Here is a 14,867-nt window from a genome sequence, read left to right on the forward strand (position 1 = left end):
ATCCATGGCTGTTTAAGGAAAAGAAACTTTGGAAAACAGGGACATAAATGCCTTTATTACTGTTCCTATTGCCCTCTTTCTCAGAGACAGGTCATGCTGCCCAGGCTACCTTCAACCTTTCAAGGCTTAGCTGATTTTCCCATCTCAGCCTTCCAAGTTGCAGGTATGTAACACTGTGCCAACTTCATCATGAGTCATTTAAGAAACCAAATGTGAAAACTGGAGTAGAAAACAATTGGGAGACAGAGGCAGGCAGATCTCTATGAGCTCAAGGCCAGCCTGGTCTACACAATGAATTTCAAGACAACCAGAGCTACATGGTAAGACCCTATCTCAAATCTCTTGCCCCAAACCTACCCCACATAAAAAAAGGGGGGTGGTACTCGGCAATCTTTTAAAGATTTATTTATTTTATGCATGTGATTACACTGTCACTGTTTTCAGACACACCAGAAGAGGGCATCAGATGCCATTACAGATGGTTGTGAGCCACCATGTGCTTGCTGGGAATTGAACTCAGGACCTCTGGAAGAGCAGTCAGTGCTCTTAACTGCTGAGCCATCTCTCCAGTCCCTACTAGGCAATCTGAATAGCAACTGAAAAATTGATTACTTGGTGAGTTGAAGATCTAGAAACAAAATGCAGTCCTCTGGCTTTGACTTTTCCACATACAAGCCCTGGTCAGGCACAGCAGCAGAAAGGCAATGCACACGTGTGCAGAGCCCACATCTGCATAGCAACAACAGATCATGAAAACAACCGTTCCTGGTCTGGCCAGATGGTACAGAAGAGAATCCATGAAAAGTGACTATCATTTACTGGGTTCAGTCCCCTCTCCCCTCAAAAGAAACCCAAACCCAAGCGTGTTAAAAGAAATGGTGATGCAGCTGTAGTAGAGTGCATGCCTAACATGCCCTGGGTTACAGTTCAAAGAAAACACAACCACACAGGACATGCACACACACCCATACTAAAAGGGGAAAAAAAGAGCAAAAATACACACCAAAGGACTATCAAATTTCTGCTAAATCCAGTAGTAAAGGACAGGGGACAGACCCAGAGTAGAATGTGGAGCTGTCTTGAGATGGCTCTCCAAGACGATCTTGTGAGGTCAAATTCATGAGGAACACTTACCCAGAGTCTCCCAGGATGATGACCTTCAGCAACACTTTCTTCCTAGAGGTCATCCTTGAAGCTGTAGGAAGGAGAAAGCACAGGTGAGCTGAAGAAACACCAAGGCAGACACTGTCCTTTGCTGCCACTCCAACAGGAGCTGAGCCCCAGCCTTCATTCAGACTGCCCCGGGAACCTGTGAGTCCTTAGCTGACCTCGGTTCTCTCTCAAGTGCTGGGTCCATTACTGGCATCAGCAGTTGGGATTAATACTCCAAACAGACTTAAGAGTTCTACAAGTGAAGATTAAGCATTACTTTCTCAGCGAAGGAACCTATTCCCTTCCTTCCCTTTCCCCCTTCCCTTCCTCCTTTTCTTTTTCTTTTTGAGTCAGTGTTTCTGTGTTGTTCTGGCAGACCTGGAAGTCACTGTAGACCAGGATGGTCCCTAACTCAGAGATCTGTTGGCCTCTGCCACCTGGGTACTGAGATTAAAAGTGTGTGCCACCACTGCCAGCTAGGAACCACTTTATTTAAGGAGCACCCTGTGTTGGCTAGTTTTATGTCAACTTGACGAAAGCTAAAAGTCATGAGGGAGGAGGGAGCCTCAATTGAGAAAATATCCCTGTAAGATCGGGCTGTAAGTCTGTAGGCCATCTTCTTAATTAGCGATTGATGGAAGAGGGCCCGGCCGTCTGTGTGTAGTGCCACCCCTGCCTGAGATTTCTATAAGAGAGGAGGCCAAGCAAGCCACAAGGAACAGTCCAGGAAATAGCAATCTCCCATAGCTTCAGCCCCAGCCCCTCTTTGGCTTCTCTCAATGAACTGTTACTTGGATATGTAGGCCAAATGAACTCTCCCTCCTCAAGATGCTTTGGGTCATGATGTTTCATCCCAGCCACTGTAACCTACGACACGACACCCCCTCTCCCAACTACTGTTTGCTGCTTTAAATTAAAACACATATATCTAAATATATACTATTTATATTCTCCATTTTCTAACATTCTCCATGAGGACAGTTTTATTTTCTACGTGCCTGGTGTCAAGTAAAGAATTATCAAACACAAGATTAGTGGAGTGGATGAACAATACTTCACAGTGCAACTCTAGGGACAACCTTTTCCCAAAAACCTAGGCAGCCTTTGCTTGCATGACCATACAGTACGTAAGATACTGACTGACCCCTGGTTCACACTTCCAGCACTTGTCCGTCCTTGAGCTATTAACAAAGAAAGAACGTCTGAGTCAATGAGTGGGTTTCCAAAACACTACTTGTTGGCTAAGTACTGTATGTAAACTGGCAGGCACTGGTTGCTATTATTTGAATGTATGTCCCAAACACAGGTCAGACAGAGAACACAGCAGAACACAGTCCAGATGACAAGGGAAAAAGTTGCAAGCCACAGTTCAGGGGCTGTCTGCCAGCTGCTTTTGCAGTGTGTGACAGCACACCCAAAAGCACATAGGAGATACGGTACCAACTGGCTTACAAGGAAGTGGAACCCTATGTCCCTCAAAGGGACTGTTTCCATTGTTTCTGGCTATAGAGACAGTGTGGAGACAGGAACGATATCTCATAAACTAATGAAAAACTATTTGCTATGACAAAAAAAAATAGTTCCTTGAAATGATTTATCTTGGATCACAGTTTCAAAGGCAACTGGGCAGTTGCAAGGATTGCGGGCCCACAGTAAGATAGAACATCACAGCAGGGAGTGAATGAAACTGGTGCCATCACGATACAGAAAGCATACAGCAAGAAAGCCTGTGTGTGCACTAGGCTTCCTCCTGGCCCCTTTTTTCCCCATCAGTCCCCATTCCCACCTGCAAGGTATAACCCACATTCAAAGAATGTCTCCCTACTTAACTGTCTCTGGGGTCAGCAACATGGCTCAGCAGTAAAGGCACTTGCCTCCAAACCTGATGACCTGAGCTCAATTCCTGGTCCTAAAGACTGGAAGGAGAGAGCCAACTCCTGAAAGTTGTCCTCTGACCTCCACACGTATGCTGGGACATGCATACACATATAAACACAATAAAGTAAATACAATAAAAAATTACTTCTGGAAATGCTATCACAGACATGCTCAAAGACAAGCTTTACTCATCTCCTAAGTATCTCTTAGTCGAATGACGTTGGCAACCAGGATTAACCATCAAAGTCTGGCTACTCTCATTGCCCAACACCCCCATTCACAGCTCAGTCTATAACAACTTGTTAAGCTCAGTGACACTGGTAAGAAAAACAGGTGCTAGGGCCAGGTACAGACTGTGTAAAGAAGTGACCCTCAGAGACTATTTCCTTCAGCCACCCGTCGTCATACCTAGAGTTTTCTCATACTCTAAACCATACACTACATATGGAGCCTTGCCTCCCCACAAACTGCGTTGACTCAGCAAGGTTTCAGTCTCATCGAAGGTCTAGTATCACTTCTGTTTTGTTTTTCAAGACAAGGGTTTCTCCATGTAACCCTGGCTGTCCTCAAACTTAAAGAGATCTGCCTGCCTCTGCCTCCCAAGTACTTTAATCCCAAGATTAAAGGTATGCACCACTACTGCCTGGCTAGTATCACTTTTTGGGATGGATTACACTATGTCAGTGGATAGTTTTGTAAAACTTTCTTTTCCTTTCTGTTGGGGGAGGGGGTGTTAGACAAGGCCTCACTATGTAAACCAGGCTGGTACAGAACTCACAGAGACCCACCATGGCCTCTGTCTCCTGACTGCTAGGATTAAAGCACCACATGGCTTGGCCATAGCTTGATTTCTTAGTAGCCCTTTTGAGTATCAGAAAGGAAGCACCATGCTCAGGCTCTGCTCATGCATACTGATCAAATCTGTTTCCGTCCTGGAGTCTCTGCTCCCTGGCAGCGCCCACAGAGCGCCTAGCATGCTGACGCTGCTGCAGTGATGAGACACCTCTGAGTCATTTTCTTCCTCTTCCAACTCTGGAAACTACACAGGTTGCTGCTCCAAAGCCATCAAATCCCCACAGCAGCAAACAGTGTTTTGAGCATAGGATTTGGTTATTTTTTAATTCTCACATGTTGTTAATTTATGAAAAATGTGGAAAGGATAATGTTGTGAATGGGGTTACACATTGCTTTGTGGTCAGAGAGCATGTCTAGCCCATGCAAGGCCCTAGGTCTGATCCTCAGCACTAAAGGGAGATGGAGAGAGGAAAGAAGGAGAAAGGAGAAAGAGAGAGAAGTATGTATCTCTGAACTCTATCTGTTGTACACTTCTCCTTGGGAGGCAGCAGGAGCTGAAGCAATATTCAGGGGTGGAGAGATCTTTCAGACCCACAGCTTTTACACATGGTCAGCAGGAGGCAGTGGGCATCAACAGTGGGACTTCCTACAAGGGTCCTCTCAGCACATACGTGGTTTAGGCCCAAGCACATCAGTCACTCTTGGCAGAGCACATTTATTCTTTAAAGGGAAAAGTTCCCTTCCAGTTGCTCAGGCTCCCCCGTGAAGGAAACATACAAGTTACTGTGCCCTCAAGGGGCCCATGGTGGGCTTCAACATCCTACATCAGGTTATATTTTGCTTTTACCAATGCAGCTCAGGAGGCACCGGTGAAATCAGCCTTATTGGCTCCCAGCAAAACGCCTAGCATACACTATGTAATAAGACGTCTAAGTGAAAACTTGTTATGGTTTTGATAAAAATTATGTTTCTAAGATCAGTTTGTGATCAAACAGGGAAAGAGAAAATATAAATATGACTTTGGACTTTTAAATCTGAGGAGGAGCTTAAGATATGAAAGGCTTCGATAGCAGCATTAGCTAATTCCACCCAGCACTGTGTGTTCAAGCCTGGCTACAGAGGAGTTCCAGGACAGCCAGAGCCAGAGATTCTGTCTGTAAAGAAACAAACCCAGGTGAAGAAAGGTAACCTCAGCTACACCCATGCTGGCATGAGGGAGGGTTGCCTAATAGCTCCTGAGGTGAGAGGGAGATACTCTCAGCAAGGCCTGAGCTCAATATACCACTTGTGTGTAAGCCCTCAGACCAAATGCCTTTGTTTTCAGGTTAAGAATTTATTTCTGGAACTTTTTGGCTTTCCAAGACCCACCTCTCCTTCACAGTAAGTCTTTTTCTCTGTGTATCTGATGTATGTGCAACACCTTTCTTTAAAAACAAAACAAAACAAAATTATAGCGTTTGGGGGCTGGAGAGATGGCTCAGCAGTTAAGAGCTCCTCTTCCAGAGGTCCTGAGTTCAATTTGCCAGCAAACACATGGTGACTCACAGCCATCTGTAATGGGTAGGTATGATGGCCTCTTCTGGCATGTAGGCATACTTGCAGACAGAACATGTATATATAAAATACGTACACACATAAACAAATTATTTCTATCACATGGTCTAGAAAGCATAATGTATAGGACAACTTGGGGACAGATGTCAACTGGACCTTTAGGGGCAGGAATGAAGAATAGCCACTTTGAATAATAACCCAAGAGTAAGAAAATCCAGTTAATCGGGGCTGGAGAGATGGATTAGCAGTTAGGAGCACGAACTGCTCTTCCAGAGGTCCTGACTTCAATTGCCAGCAACCACACAGTGGCTCACAACCATCTGTAGTGGGCTCCAATGAATCCTTCTGGCATGCAGATGTGCATGATCCTTTTTAAAGAGAAAAGGACATTCAGTACCCCCCCCACTTCTCATACTTGCTGGAGGGTTGGGCAAAGGAGGACAGTGGCAGTGGCACTGAGCATTCATTACACAGGAGGAAATTAAGAAAGAGATCAAGAAGCCAATCAATGTGGAAAAGGCAAGGCCCACTGGTACTCCACGTATTCACTACCAGTAACGGTCCCCACTGTCACCAAATGTTCTCCTTCAGAAATATGCTTGCTGCCCTCAAGAGAGCTGCAGATCACCCTGAAAGACTGTAGTAAAAGAAGTCTACCCAGAAGCTGGAAGAAGGTCGCACTCTTCCATTTTACAATTGTTTTTATGGATCTTAAATGACCTAGATGTGGAATTAAGGTGACCAATAGCACCAATAGGTACTGACTGTTTCATTACCCCCAAGTCTCAGAGTACTGAATAGATGACCTTTCCACACCAACCACACCTTCCTTCAGAGCAGTGAGACTACATTCAATTCTATCACTTACATAAAATAAACTTACACACAGGAAAACTGTACACAGGAGAAGGGAACAGAATAGCAGACTCTGGCTGGCAAGATGCTCAGTGGAAATGCACTTGCTGTCGAATGGGGCAATCTGAAATCAATGCCTGAGACTCACAGGAGTGAACCGACCTGCCCAAGCTGTCCCATAACCTCCAAAAGCACCTCAAGTCACATGAACACTTTCCAGCCCCAAAACACACTCCAGACAATACAAATGAAATAAAGTTTCTAAAGCAGAGAGCCCAGAAATACATTATTACCTTAAGGGACTGAAGTTGAGCAGAACTGGAAATGGAAGCAGAAACTCACTGATTAAAACAAGAAAAACCAACTGAAAATGCTGGAAAGCCCCGAGTCAGAAAGTACAAATGCTGGTGTCCTCTAGCACAGTGGAGAGAAAAGGCAGAAGCAGCAGCTCAGCTGCCCGGGAAAACTGAGAGACAGTGGCAGGAGTGAAAACCACACCAGGCAGGTGAGGAAATGAGGAAGGGAATGAGTGGGCAGCTGTGGTCAGCTCACTGCTGTAAGAACAATGAAGGTAGAGCTCAGGAACCAGTCCCACTACGTTTATGCACCTCTCTCTGACTGTGTAGCAAAGTGCCCTTGGCAATCTAGCCACAAACTCCATCCAAGTCCAGGTTCCATACTCCCCGGGAACCAGGGCCCACCTGTAGTTTTCCTTCAGGTCAAACTGAGGTGTCTAAAAAGCCCAACCTTACTTACCTCCACCCTCCAAGCCTCCAGACTCTCCTTGCTCTGCTTGGGTGACTGAGGTCCCACATATAATCTGTGGCACTCTGCCAGCTTAAGAGGGGAGGTGGAACAGCACGAAACTCCAAGAGTCTGCCTGAAAGCTAGCCATGCTGCCATTCCTGGGGGACAGTTACCAAGTCACCATCCTCTTAATGAAGCCACTGCTTCCACCTACGTGAGTTTGTGTTTTTTTCACTTGTTTTTGAGATGCTAAAATGTGTTAAGACTTGAAATCCACAGCCCAACGGCCATGCCTAATTTGTATGTTCTAGGAACTTTATGTATCTGTAGTTTAATTTAGAACTACCATCTCTAAAGAAATTCAAGAGGAAATGCTACTAGAAACTGTAAAAACCCTTGAGTGGGCTTAGGAGGAAACGATAAAAGCCAAACTGCCTAGGACAACAACAATACAGAGAGAGTTGCTCAGATATCTTCTCTTTTCCTATATTTCTAATATACTTCATATATATGACTGTTTTCTTACATGAATCTGTGGCCACATGTGTGTTAGATGCCTGCAGAGGTCAAAAAGGATGTTGGATCTCCTGTAAGTGAAATCATAAGACACTTTTAAACCACTGTATGGATGCTGGGACTCAAATCTGGGTACTCTAGAGGCAAAAGCATTAAGAACTCTTAAACTCTGAGCCATCTATCCAGCACCATGTCTTCTATTTTTAGTCCTGTTCTCTCTCCTCTGGATGCTGGAAGCTCTACTCTAATATTCATTTTTATGTATATTCGTGTTTTGCCTGCATGTGTGTATGTACATGTGTACCATGTGGAAGCTCTACTCTATGATTCCTGGATCCTGCTACTGACAGGACTCTTTAATCCAGGACCATCAATCAGCGCCATACTACTCTCCCTATATTCACTAACGTATCAAAAGCAAAAATAAGCACTAGACTACAGGCAGAAACCATACCAAGCACACGAAGTAAAATACTGGGGGGTGGGAAGGAGACACCAAACAAAACAATGTAGGGAAATGTCACAATGAAACCTGTTACTCTGTATGCTAACTATATCCATGTGTAGAATACTATGATCAAACTATGTTTGTTGAAGGCAGTTATGACAGCTTCAAGAACTGGGAACAATCCCTGGAGAAGAACCAGCTGAGCCTGGGCCTAAGTAGAAAAAGGCAGCAATGAGTTTCAGAGCAAACAGTGTGTCCATCCACAGACCTCAAAACCCAGGCAGCCTACTAGCACACCATATGGGTCCTTGCAGGCCATGAGAAAGTTCTGAAACTAAAGGTCCAAAGACGCAGTGCTGGGCAGTGCTGCAGCTATCTAGGCCAGAGATGACAACACTAGAATGGAGGTGAGGCTGGGAGCAAACAGCATCCAGAGCAAAAGAGATTTAGGCCTGACTGTGAGCAAGCTGGACAGAGGAGCTCAGGAGTGAGTGCAGGACTCCAGACAGCTCAGCAGACAAAGCACAGGAGAAGGTGAAACAAGGGGATCCCGAGTCTGAGGCCAGCCCTGATACATGTAAAGCCAAGGCTGCACAGGCTGTAGTATTGTAAGATCTTGTCTCGAAATAAAATAAATGTGATTATTTGGGACTTAAATTTCACCCAAAGGAATGCTTGTTTGTGCTGGGACTTCACCATCTTGCGCTAGGTTGGAAACACTAGCATTGCTCAAGTATACAATGTCATATAAAAGAAGCTGATGGAAAGAGCTGCCTTCTAGAGGCTGGCTATCTGGGAAGTCAAATGATACCATCATGACGCCAGGCAGGCAGTCCAAGCAGAACACGGCAAAGGTAGGGACATGCCAGTAGTGTTTCCAGCCCTACTAGGGACTGTTATGCTATCAGTCATCATCAGAAAGGATTACTGTTAAATCTGGATAAGAAAAAAGTCTCTGAAGCAGCAAGATAATAAGTGTTCCCTACGCTCTCCCTTACAAACTGGAACCAATCTTGTTTTTAAGATGCTAGGGATCACACACCCTGGCAGGACACACATGCTCAGTGGCCTGTGATTTCCTAAAAGGCTGACTGAAGAAGAGAGCAGAAATCTAGGAAGATTAGATGAGATAACTGGCAACTCCCCTCCCCATCAAATTTCAACAAATTCTGCCCAGGGGTCTGTATTTTATTGGCATGAGGCAAGCTGGTGTTCATTTACAGACAAGAAAGCTACGTACTAGGAGGCTTTGGCTAATTCCTACAGTCAGTCTGGGTGCCCTTACACACTACTGTCCCTTTGTGTAGGCTCCAGGAGCTTCTGTGGTGCTGCTATCAGAGGTGACATTACCTATGACATACTGCTTGTCAGGTAAGAGACAGGAAAGCAGCTTCCCTAACTGCACGACATCCACCTACACCACTAGGGAGAACTGGTCTGTCCAGCATGGTACATATCCTCTCTCTGCTACTTCATCAATGATAATTTGCTGCTTAGAACTTAAGGCCTACAGGGAATAAGAAGGTGAAATGGTCACAGCTAGAAACTATGAAGCCATATGTGACCTTAGCATTGAGTCCCACTCTTCAATGACTTTTTTTTTTAAACAAATCATCCTCCAGCACTTAAACATTATTTTCATGGGTATCAAAATACCCAATACCAAGCCAGGTTCTAATTACAGTTTTACTTAAATGTTTGTAGTTTTTATTTTTGATTTGGACTATTTGTATATCCCAAGCTGACCTTTGAACTCCTTATGGATCTGAGACTGAAGGCCTTGAATTCTTCCTGTTCTGCTTCCATTGCCAAGTGCGGGAAGGCATGCCCCCACGCCTGACTTAACGTCGGCTTTGACTGCCCTGTTCAAAGAGAGCTCTTCAGGAACTTCAGATCATGTCCCATACTGCAGACAAGCTGAGACTCCAAACTCTAAGAAAGATGACTAAATGATGATAACTAGGGAAAGAACGAACCAGGGCCAGACCCGTGAAAATGCTCAGCAGATAAAGGACTTGCTGCCTAAGCCTAAAGAATGGAAAAAGAATCTAATGCACATAGTTCCCCTCTGACTTGTACATGTATATCATGGCAAGCACATGTATGGGCACACCCCTGCCCTGTGTGCAGACACAAATAGTATTTACGGAAGAAAAGAGGAAAAAGAATGAATAAACAGATGAATGCAACTGAGCGAGTCAGCACGGAGACACAGCCATGACAAGCCTTGAGAGGAGGCACTGCAGAGACACAGCCATGACAAGCCTTGAGAGGAGGCACTGCAGCAATGGGAAGACCCAGGTTTAACTTCTACCCGCTTCACACATCCCACTGCATCGACTCAAACAGTCTCTGCCTTCATGTGAAAAACAAACACCCTAAGTAAGATAATGCAGAGAAAACCACTACTATGTCGTCTGACATAAGAAATATATCTCGCGTGGGCTGGGGATTTAGCTCAGCGGTAGAGCGCTTGCCTAGCGAGCACAAGGCCCTGAGTTCGGTCCCCAGCTCCGAAAAAAAAAAAAAGGAAAAAAAAAAAAAAAGAAATATATCTCGCAAGTAGCCTTATCACATTAGGGCTTTAGTAATGTAGATTAAAAAAGCATTTATCCAATCAGTAAGTGTTAGTCTACCTCCACCCTTCACAGAGCATCCTTCTAGAAACAGTCTCTCCCAACCATGTGGAACACTCTTGGCCCATCCGACTCTCCATAAAGATAGTCTAGATTCCTAACCTCCAAGGTCCTTTGATCGGACTAGCACGTCTCTTCAAAAATGTGTACGGACGACTACCTGCATCTCTATCTATCCAAGTGCTAGGCATGCAGCCCATGCCTTTAATCTCAGCACCAAGGAGGTAGAGGCAGGCAGATCTCAGTGAGCTTGAGGAGTAGGGAGCACATCATGAGTTTCAAGCCAGTCAGGAATACACAATGAGACCTCAAAAAAAACTGAAAATAGAAGAATGATACCTAAAGACAGCTCCTCCAAAACTTTCCTCAGCTGTCCAGTTATGAACTATGCACGTCACAAATATGACTAACAGACACAGCAACTGCTCTGACCCTTGTTAACCTCCATCTGCTACCATCTGCCATGAATCTTGATCTCGTAGTCCCCAAAAGGAGGCTAGTCAATGAGCGGGCGACCTGAGATCTAGTGGGCCCAGCACACATACTAGTGCATCTATTAACATCTTCCATGGGTGCTGGGGATACTGCTAGGTAGAGGGCAGGACCTGAAGACACTGGGAAAATGTCTAGAGACACAAGCGGGAAGGAAGAACAGTAGTGGGAAAAGCTTGTGGAACACTGGTCAAGACTTGAATGTGCAAGTTAGTCATTACTAGTCACGGCTAGCTATACGTAATGAAAACAACTCAATAAACCAAATTCTCTTCAGCAGCACTAGCCCCATTTTAACTGCTTAATAATCACCACAATAAAAGGCAGATATGGACACTTATACCGTGACATAAAGTTATGCTGCAGTGTGAATCTAAACATGTGAAGTATGTTACTAGGATTAATACATAGCCTGCCACCTCAAATCTCAACCTATAATCACTTCTTGTTTTATTACCCAGTATCTAATGCATTTCTCCCCCTGCTGAAGGTACAGCATAAATCTTGGCTTTTCAATGGCAAACAATGGGTAATATCTGATATGTGAATTCTTCATGAGAATAGTACTGTACATTCCAAAATATTTGTGACCACTGTCTCAGCAGACCATAGATGCTCAAACACTACCTGAAAGTCTAGATTGCACCAAGACTAAGCTTGACACCAGTCCTAACAATCATGAGTAACACCAGAGCAAAGAGAAATTCAACCAAAGCACCAGAGGGGTGACAGCCTGGACAGCACCAAGTGGCTGACTAGAAGCCTCAAGCCTCAATGTGCCTTTACAACCTGTACTGGCGGCTTTGCCCTGCTTAGGCAAGAAAGTCCACACAGTCTGGACAGATGGGAGAAAAGCCTTTTAAGAAAGTTCATGCCATTCTGTAAGGTAATCACATGGATTACAAATAGTTTATTATCAAGTACAAAACTTAGGATGTGCAAATATAACAGAGAGAGTCAACCTAGAAAATGAGAAAAAGTAGACATGTAGCCCATAGACCTCAGTAAGAGCCCAAACACAATGGCAGCTCACAGGATGAAAACAGCCTACCATAGGACAGGTGGACAGAGCTCGCCAATGAAGGCACACACTGCTCATCCAGGGGCAGGGGATTCAGCTCCCAGTACTCACATCAGACAGTTCACAACCACATCTAATCACAGTCCGGAGGACCCAACACCTTTGCCCCTGTGAACACCTACACTTGCTGCTATCACACTGGGTCTCAGGCGAGCCTTCCAAATCTGGACTGTAGCTCATTCCAGACAGAGTCTAGGACAGACAGATTAGCCATTACAAATGGTGGACACATACATGCACAGTCATTTTTTAAGCCACAAAAAAGGAGGGGAGATTTATATTTTCTAACTATAAAGAATAAAAGCTATCATTTGCTGAAAAGTGAGTGGAACTGTAGGACAGATATGGTACATTAAGTGATCTCAAACCCAAAGAAGCCTGGATGGTAGGTGGCAGTCACCAGTGGCCAGGCAGAGAAGAAAGGGAATGGATATACATTATGGTGCCTAGTTAGTAACAATATACTGTATACAGGAAAACTACAGAGTACATTTTAAAGTGTTCATTTAAAGTGTTCTCACCACAGCAAAACAGAAATACATCAAACAGCCTGATGTGGCTATTCCACGATGTATTTATATACAAAAACACGTATACCGTAAGTTTAAAAAACTAAGGTGTTTCATGCAGTTACATTTCTTATACAAAACAAATTCTTATTCACTTCAACAGCACCCCAAAGGAAAGTAAGAGCAGCCAGGTAAATGGTAATCTATATTCGCACTTGGAAGTTTAAAGTTCCAAAATCAGGCTGAGTGTGGTAGTACACATCCTCTAGGCAGGTGTGGAGTCAGAAGGATCAGGAGTGCAAAGCCAGCCTCAGCTACACAGCAAATCCGAGGACAATGTGGGATAGATGAGTGAGCCTGTCTCAAAAGTAAAAGACAAAAAAAAAAAAAAAAAAAAAAAAGAAGGCTCAAAAAGCTGAATGCAGCGAATGAAGCAAAGCCTAACAGCGAGCTTGCAAACCTGCCTCCTCTCCACGGCCCAGAGGTCTCAGAGGTGAGAGAGGAGGACCCATATGGTGGCTCATAAACATCGGTAACTCCGATTTCAGGGATCCAATTCCAGGGTCCACAGGCACCAGTCATCCATGTGATGCATATACATTGCAGGCACATAAATAAAAATAAGATGCACACCTTTAATCACTTAAACCAGCACTTGGGAGGCCGAGGTAGAGGACCTCCGTGAGTTCAAGTCCAGCCTGGTCTACAGAGGAAGTTCAGGGACTGACAACAAAAAAAATGCTACACAGCAAGTATGACCATTTGTCAGAAGGCCTGAAGGTCACATGACATGGCTAACACCCTCAGCAGAGGTTCAAAGCAAAAAATCTCCAAGGATATCAGTTTTAAATATCAAAATGGGAATGTGGTTACTATCTGTGAGGCTGAATCTGACCAAGGTACCTAAATAAACACACACATCTCCAAAGCACATTAGAAAGTTATATCTAAAGTGTAGCATAGGACTTAGGTTCACAAGGATGTCCAGAAGGCCTCTGGTAGAACTCAACCACCACGGGCTTACAATCAAAGCTCTGAAATGTGTTACTCTGTGTAAGCAGAGGCTATGCAATTTGACCTTCCTGGTCTAACACAGAATTTCTAAATCTATAGAAGATGCATGGTGGTGGCTTTGTGAACACCAACAGAACTATAAACAAAGATCTACGGTTTGTCATTTTTAAAGTAGTGCTTCCCGACTGGCAAGTGCAGCAGCTACTTCCTAAATCCCCGGGGAGCACTCCACAGGCTCTAGGGGAGCACCTTTGTGTCCTTTAATTTCCAACAACTCACCTGTTCTGCTTCTGCCTCCCAGAGCTGAGAATTACAGATGTGTGCTGTGTACCACAGGCTGAAGGCATTTCTCTCTGAATATTTACACATTAAGAAAAGAGCAAGAGAGAGCTTTCTTACTCTATTCTTAGTAAGTTGGTAGGTCTCAAAATTTTTTTTAACTTGGGGGCTGGAGAGAAGTTTAATGCACTTGTTCTTTCAGAGGACCTGGGTTTGACTCCCAGCACACACATGGTAGCTTACAACCATCCATAATTCCAATTCCAGGAGTTCTGATGCTGTGTTCTGACCTTTGCAAAACTAGGCACCCACACAGTATGTATGTGTGTTGAGATAAGTCACCACACACACATTGTATCAACTGGCTATGAAGGTTATGTCCTGTATTCTTAATTTTTAATTGCTGTGCCAGTAATTCCCCACCTGCCCAAAAAAGAAAGACAAGCTGCCCTGGGGGAGGAATCTCTCCCACTATGCTAATAGCTTTTTCGTAGAAGAAAGAAGCATGGCATTTGAGCAATAAAGTGCTGGACAAAGCTGGGGCAGAAAGAGAGAAAGAGAACAGGAGCAGAGCAAGGAGGTAGAGCAGAGAGAGCCATGTGGAGAGAGACGGTGGCAGAGTACAGTTAAATTAGAGGGTAGCTGAGAGACTGCCCAGCACACAGGCTCACAGCTACTATACAGGGATCACTTTGTTACTAAGCTCCAAGCAGGACCCCCCCCCCAAAGTCCCAAAATAGAGGAAAAACAACCACACACATAACACAAATAAATAAACAACTTTAAAAATCACTTGTGTTAACTGTACAAAACCCAGAAGAGCAGCAACAGCAGAAGCATGGCATAGCAGCACGTGCCTGGGAGGTGAGAAAAGCCTCCCACTACCAGGATAGAAAGGTCTATACAAACAA

The 14,867-nt window shown here is 44.5% G+C and overlaps 1 protein-coding gene across 2 annotated transcripts in view; it reads right to left on the reverse strand.

Moving 5' to 3' along the window:
* The window catches only part of Rab7a (RAB7A, member RAS oncogene family), a 48,740-nt gene that overhangs the window by 15,984 nt on the left and 17,889 nt on the right, over positions 1-14,867 (reverse strand). For both annotated transcript variants that reach the window (XM_087656312.1, NM_023950.4), the window contains 1 exon segment: positions 1,135-1,195. In XM_087656312.1, the coding sequence (XP_087512438.1) occupies positions 1,135-1,187 (53 nt within the window). In that variant the 5' untranslated portion in view covers positions 1,188-1,195.

The sequence above is a fragment of the Rattus norvegicus genome, chromosome 4 (genome assembly GCF_021556685.1).
Source record: "Rattus norvegicus strain SHRSP/BbbUtx chromosome 4, alternate assembly SHRSP_T2T, whole genome shotgun sequence".
Lineage (NCBI taxonomy): Eukaryota > Metazoa > Chordata > Mammalia > Rodentia > Muridae > Rattus > Rattus norvegicus.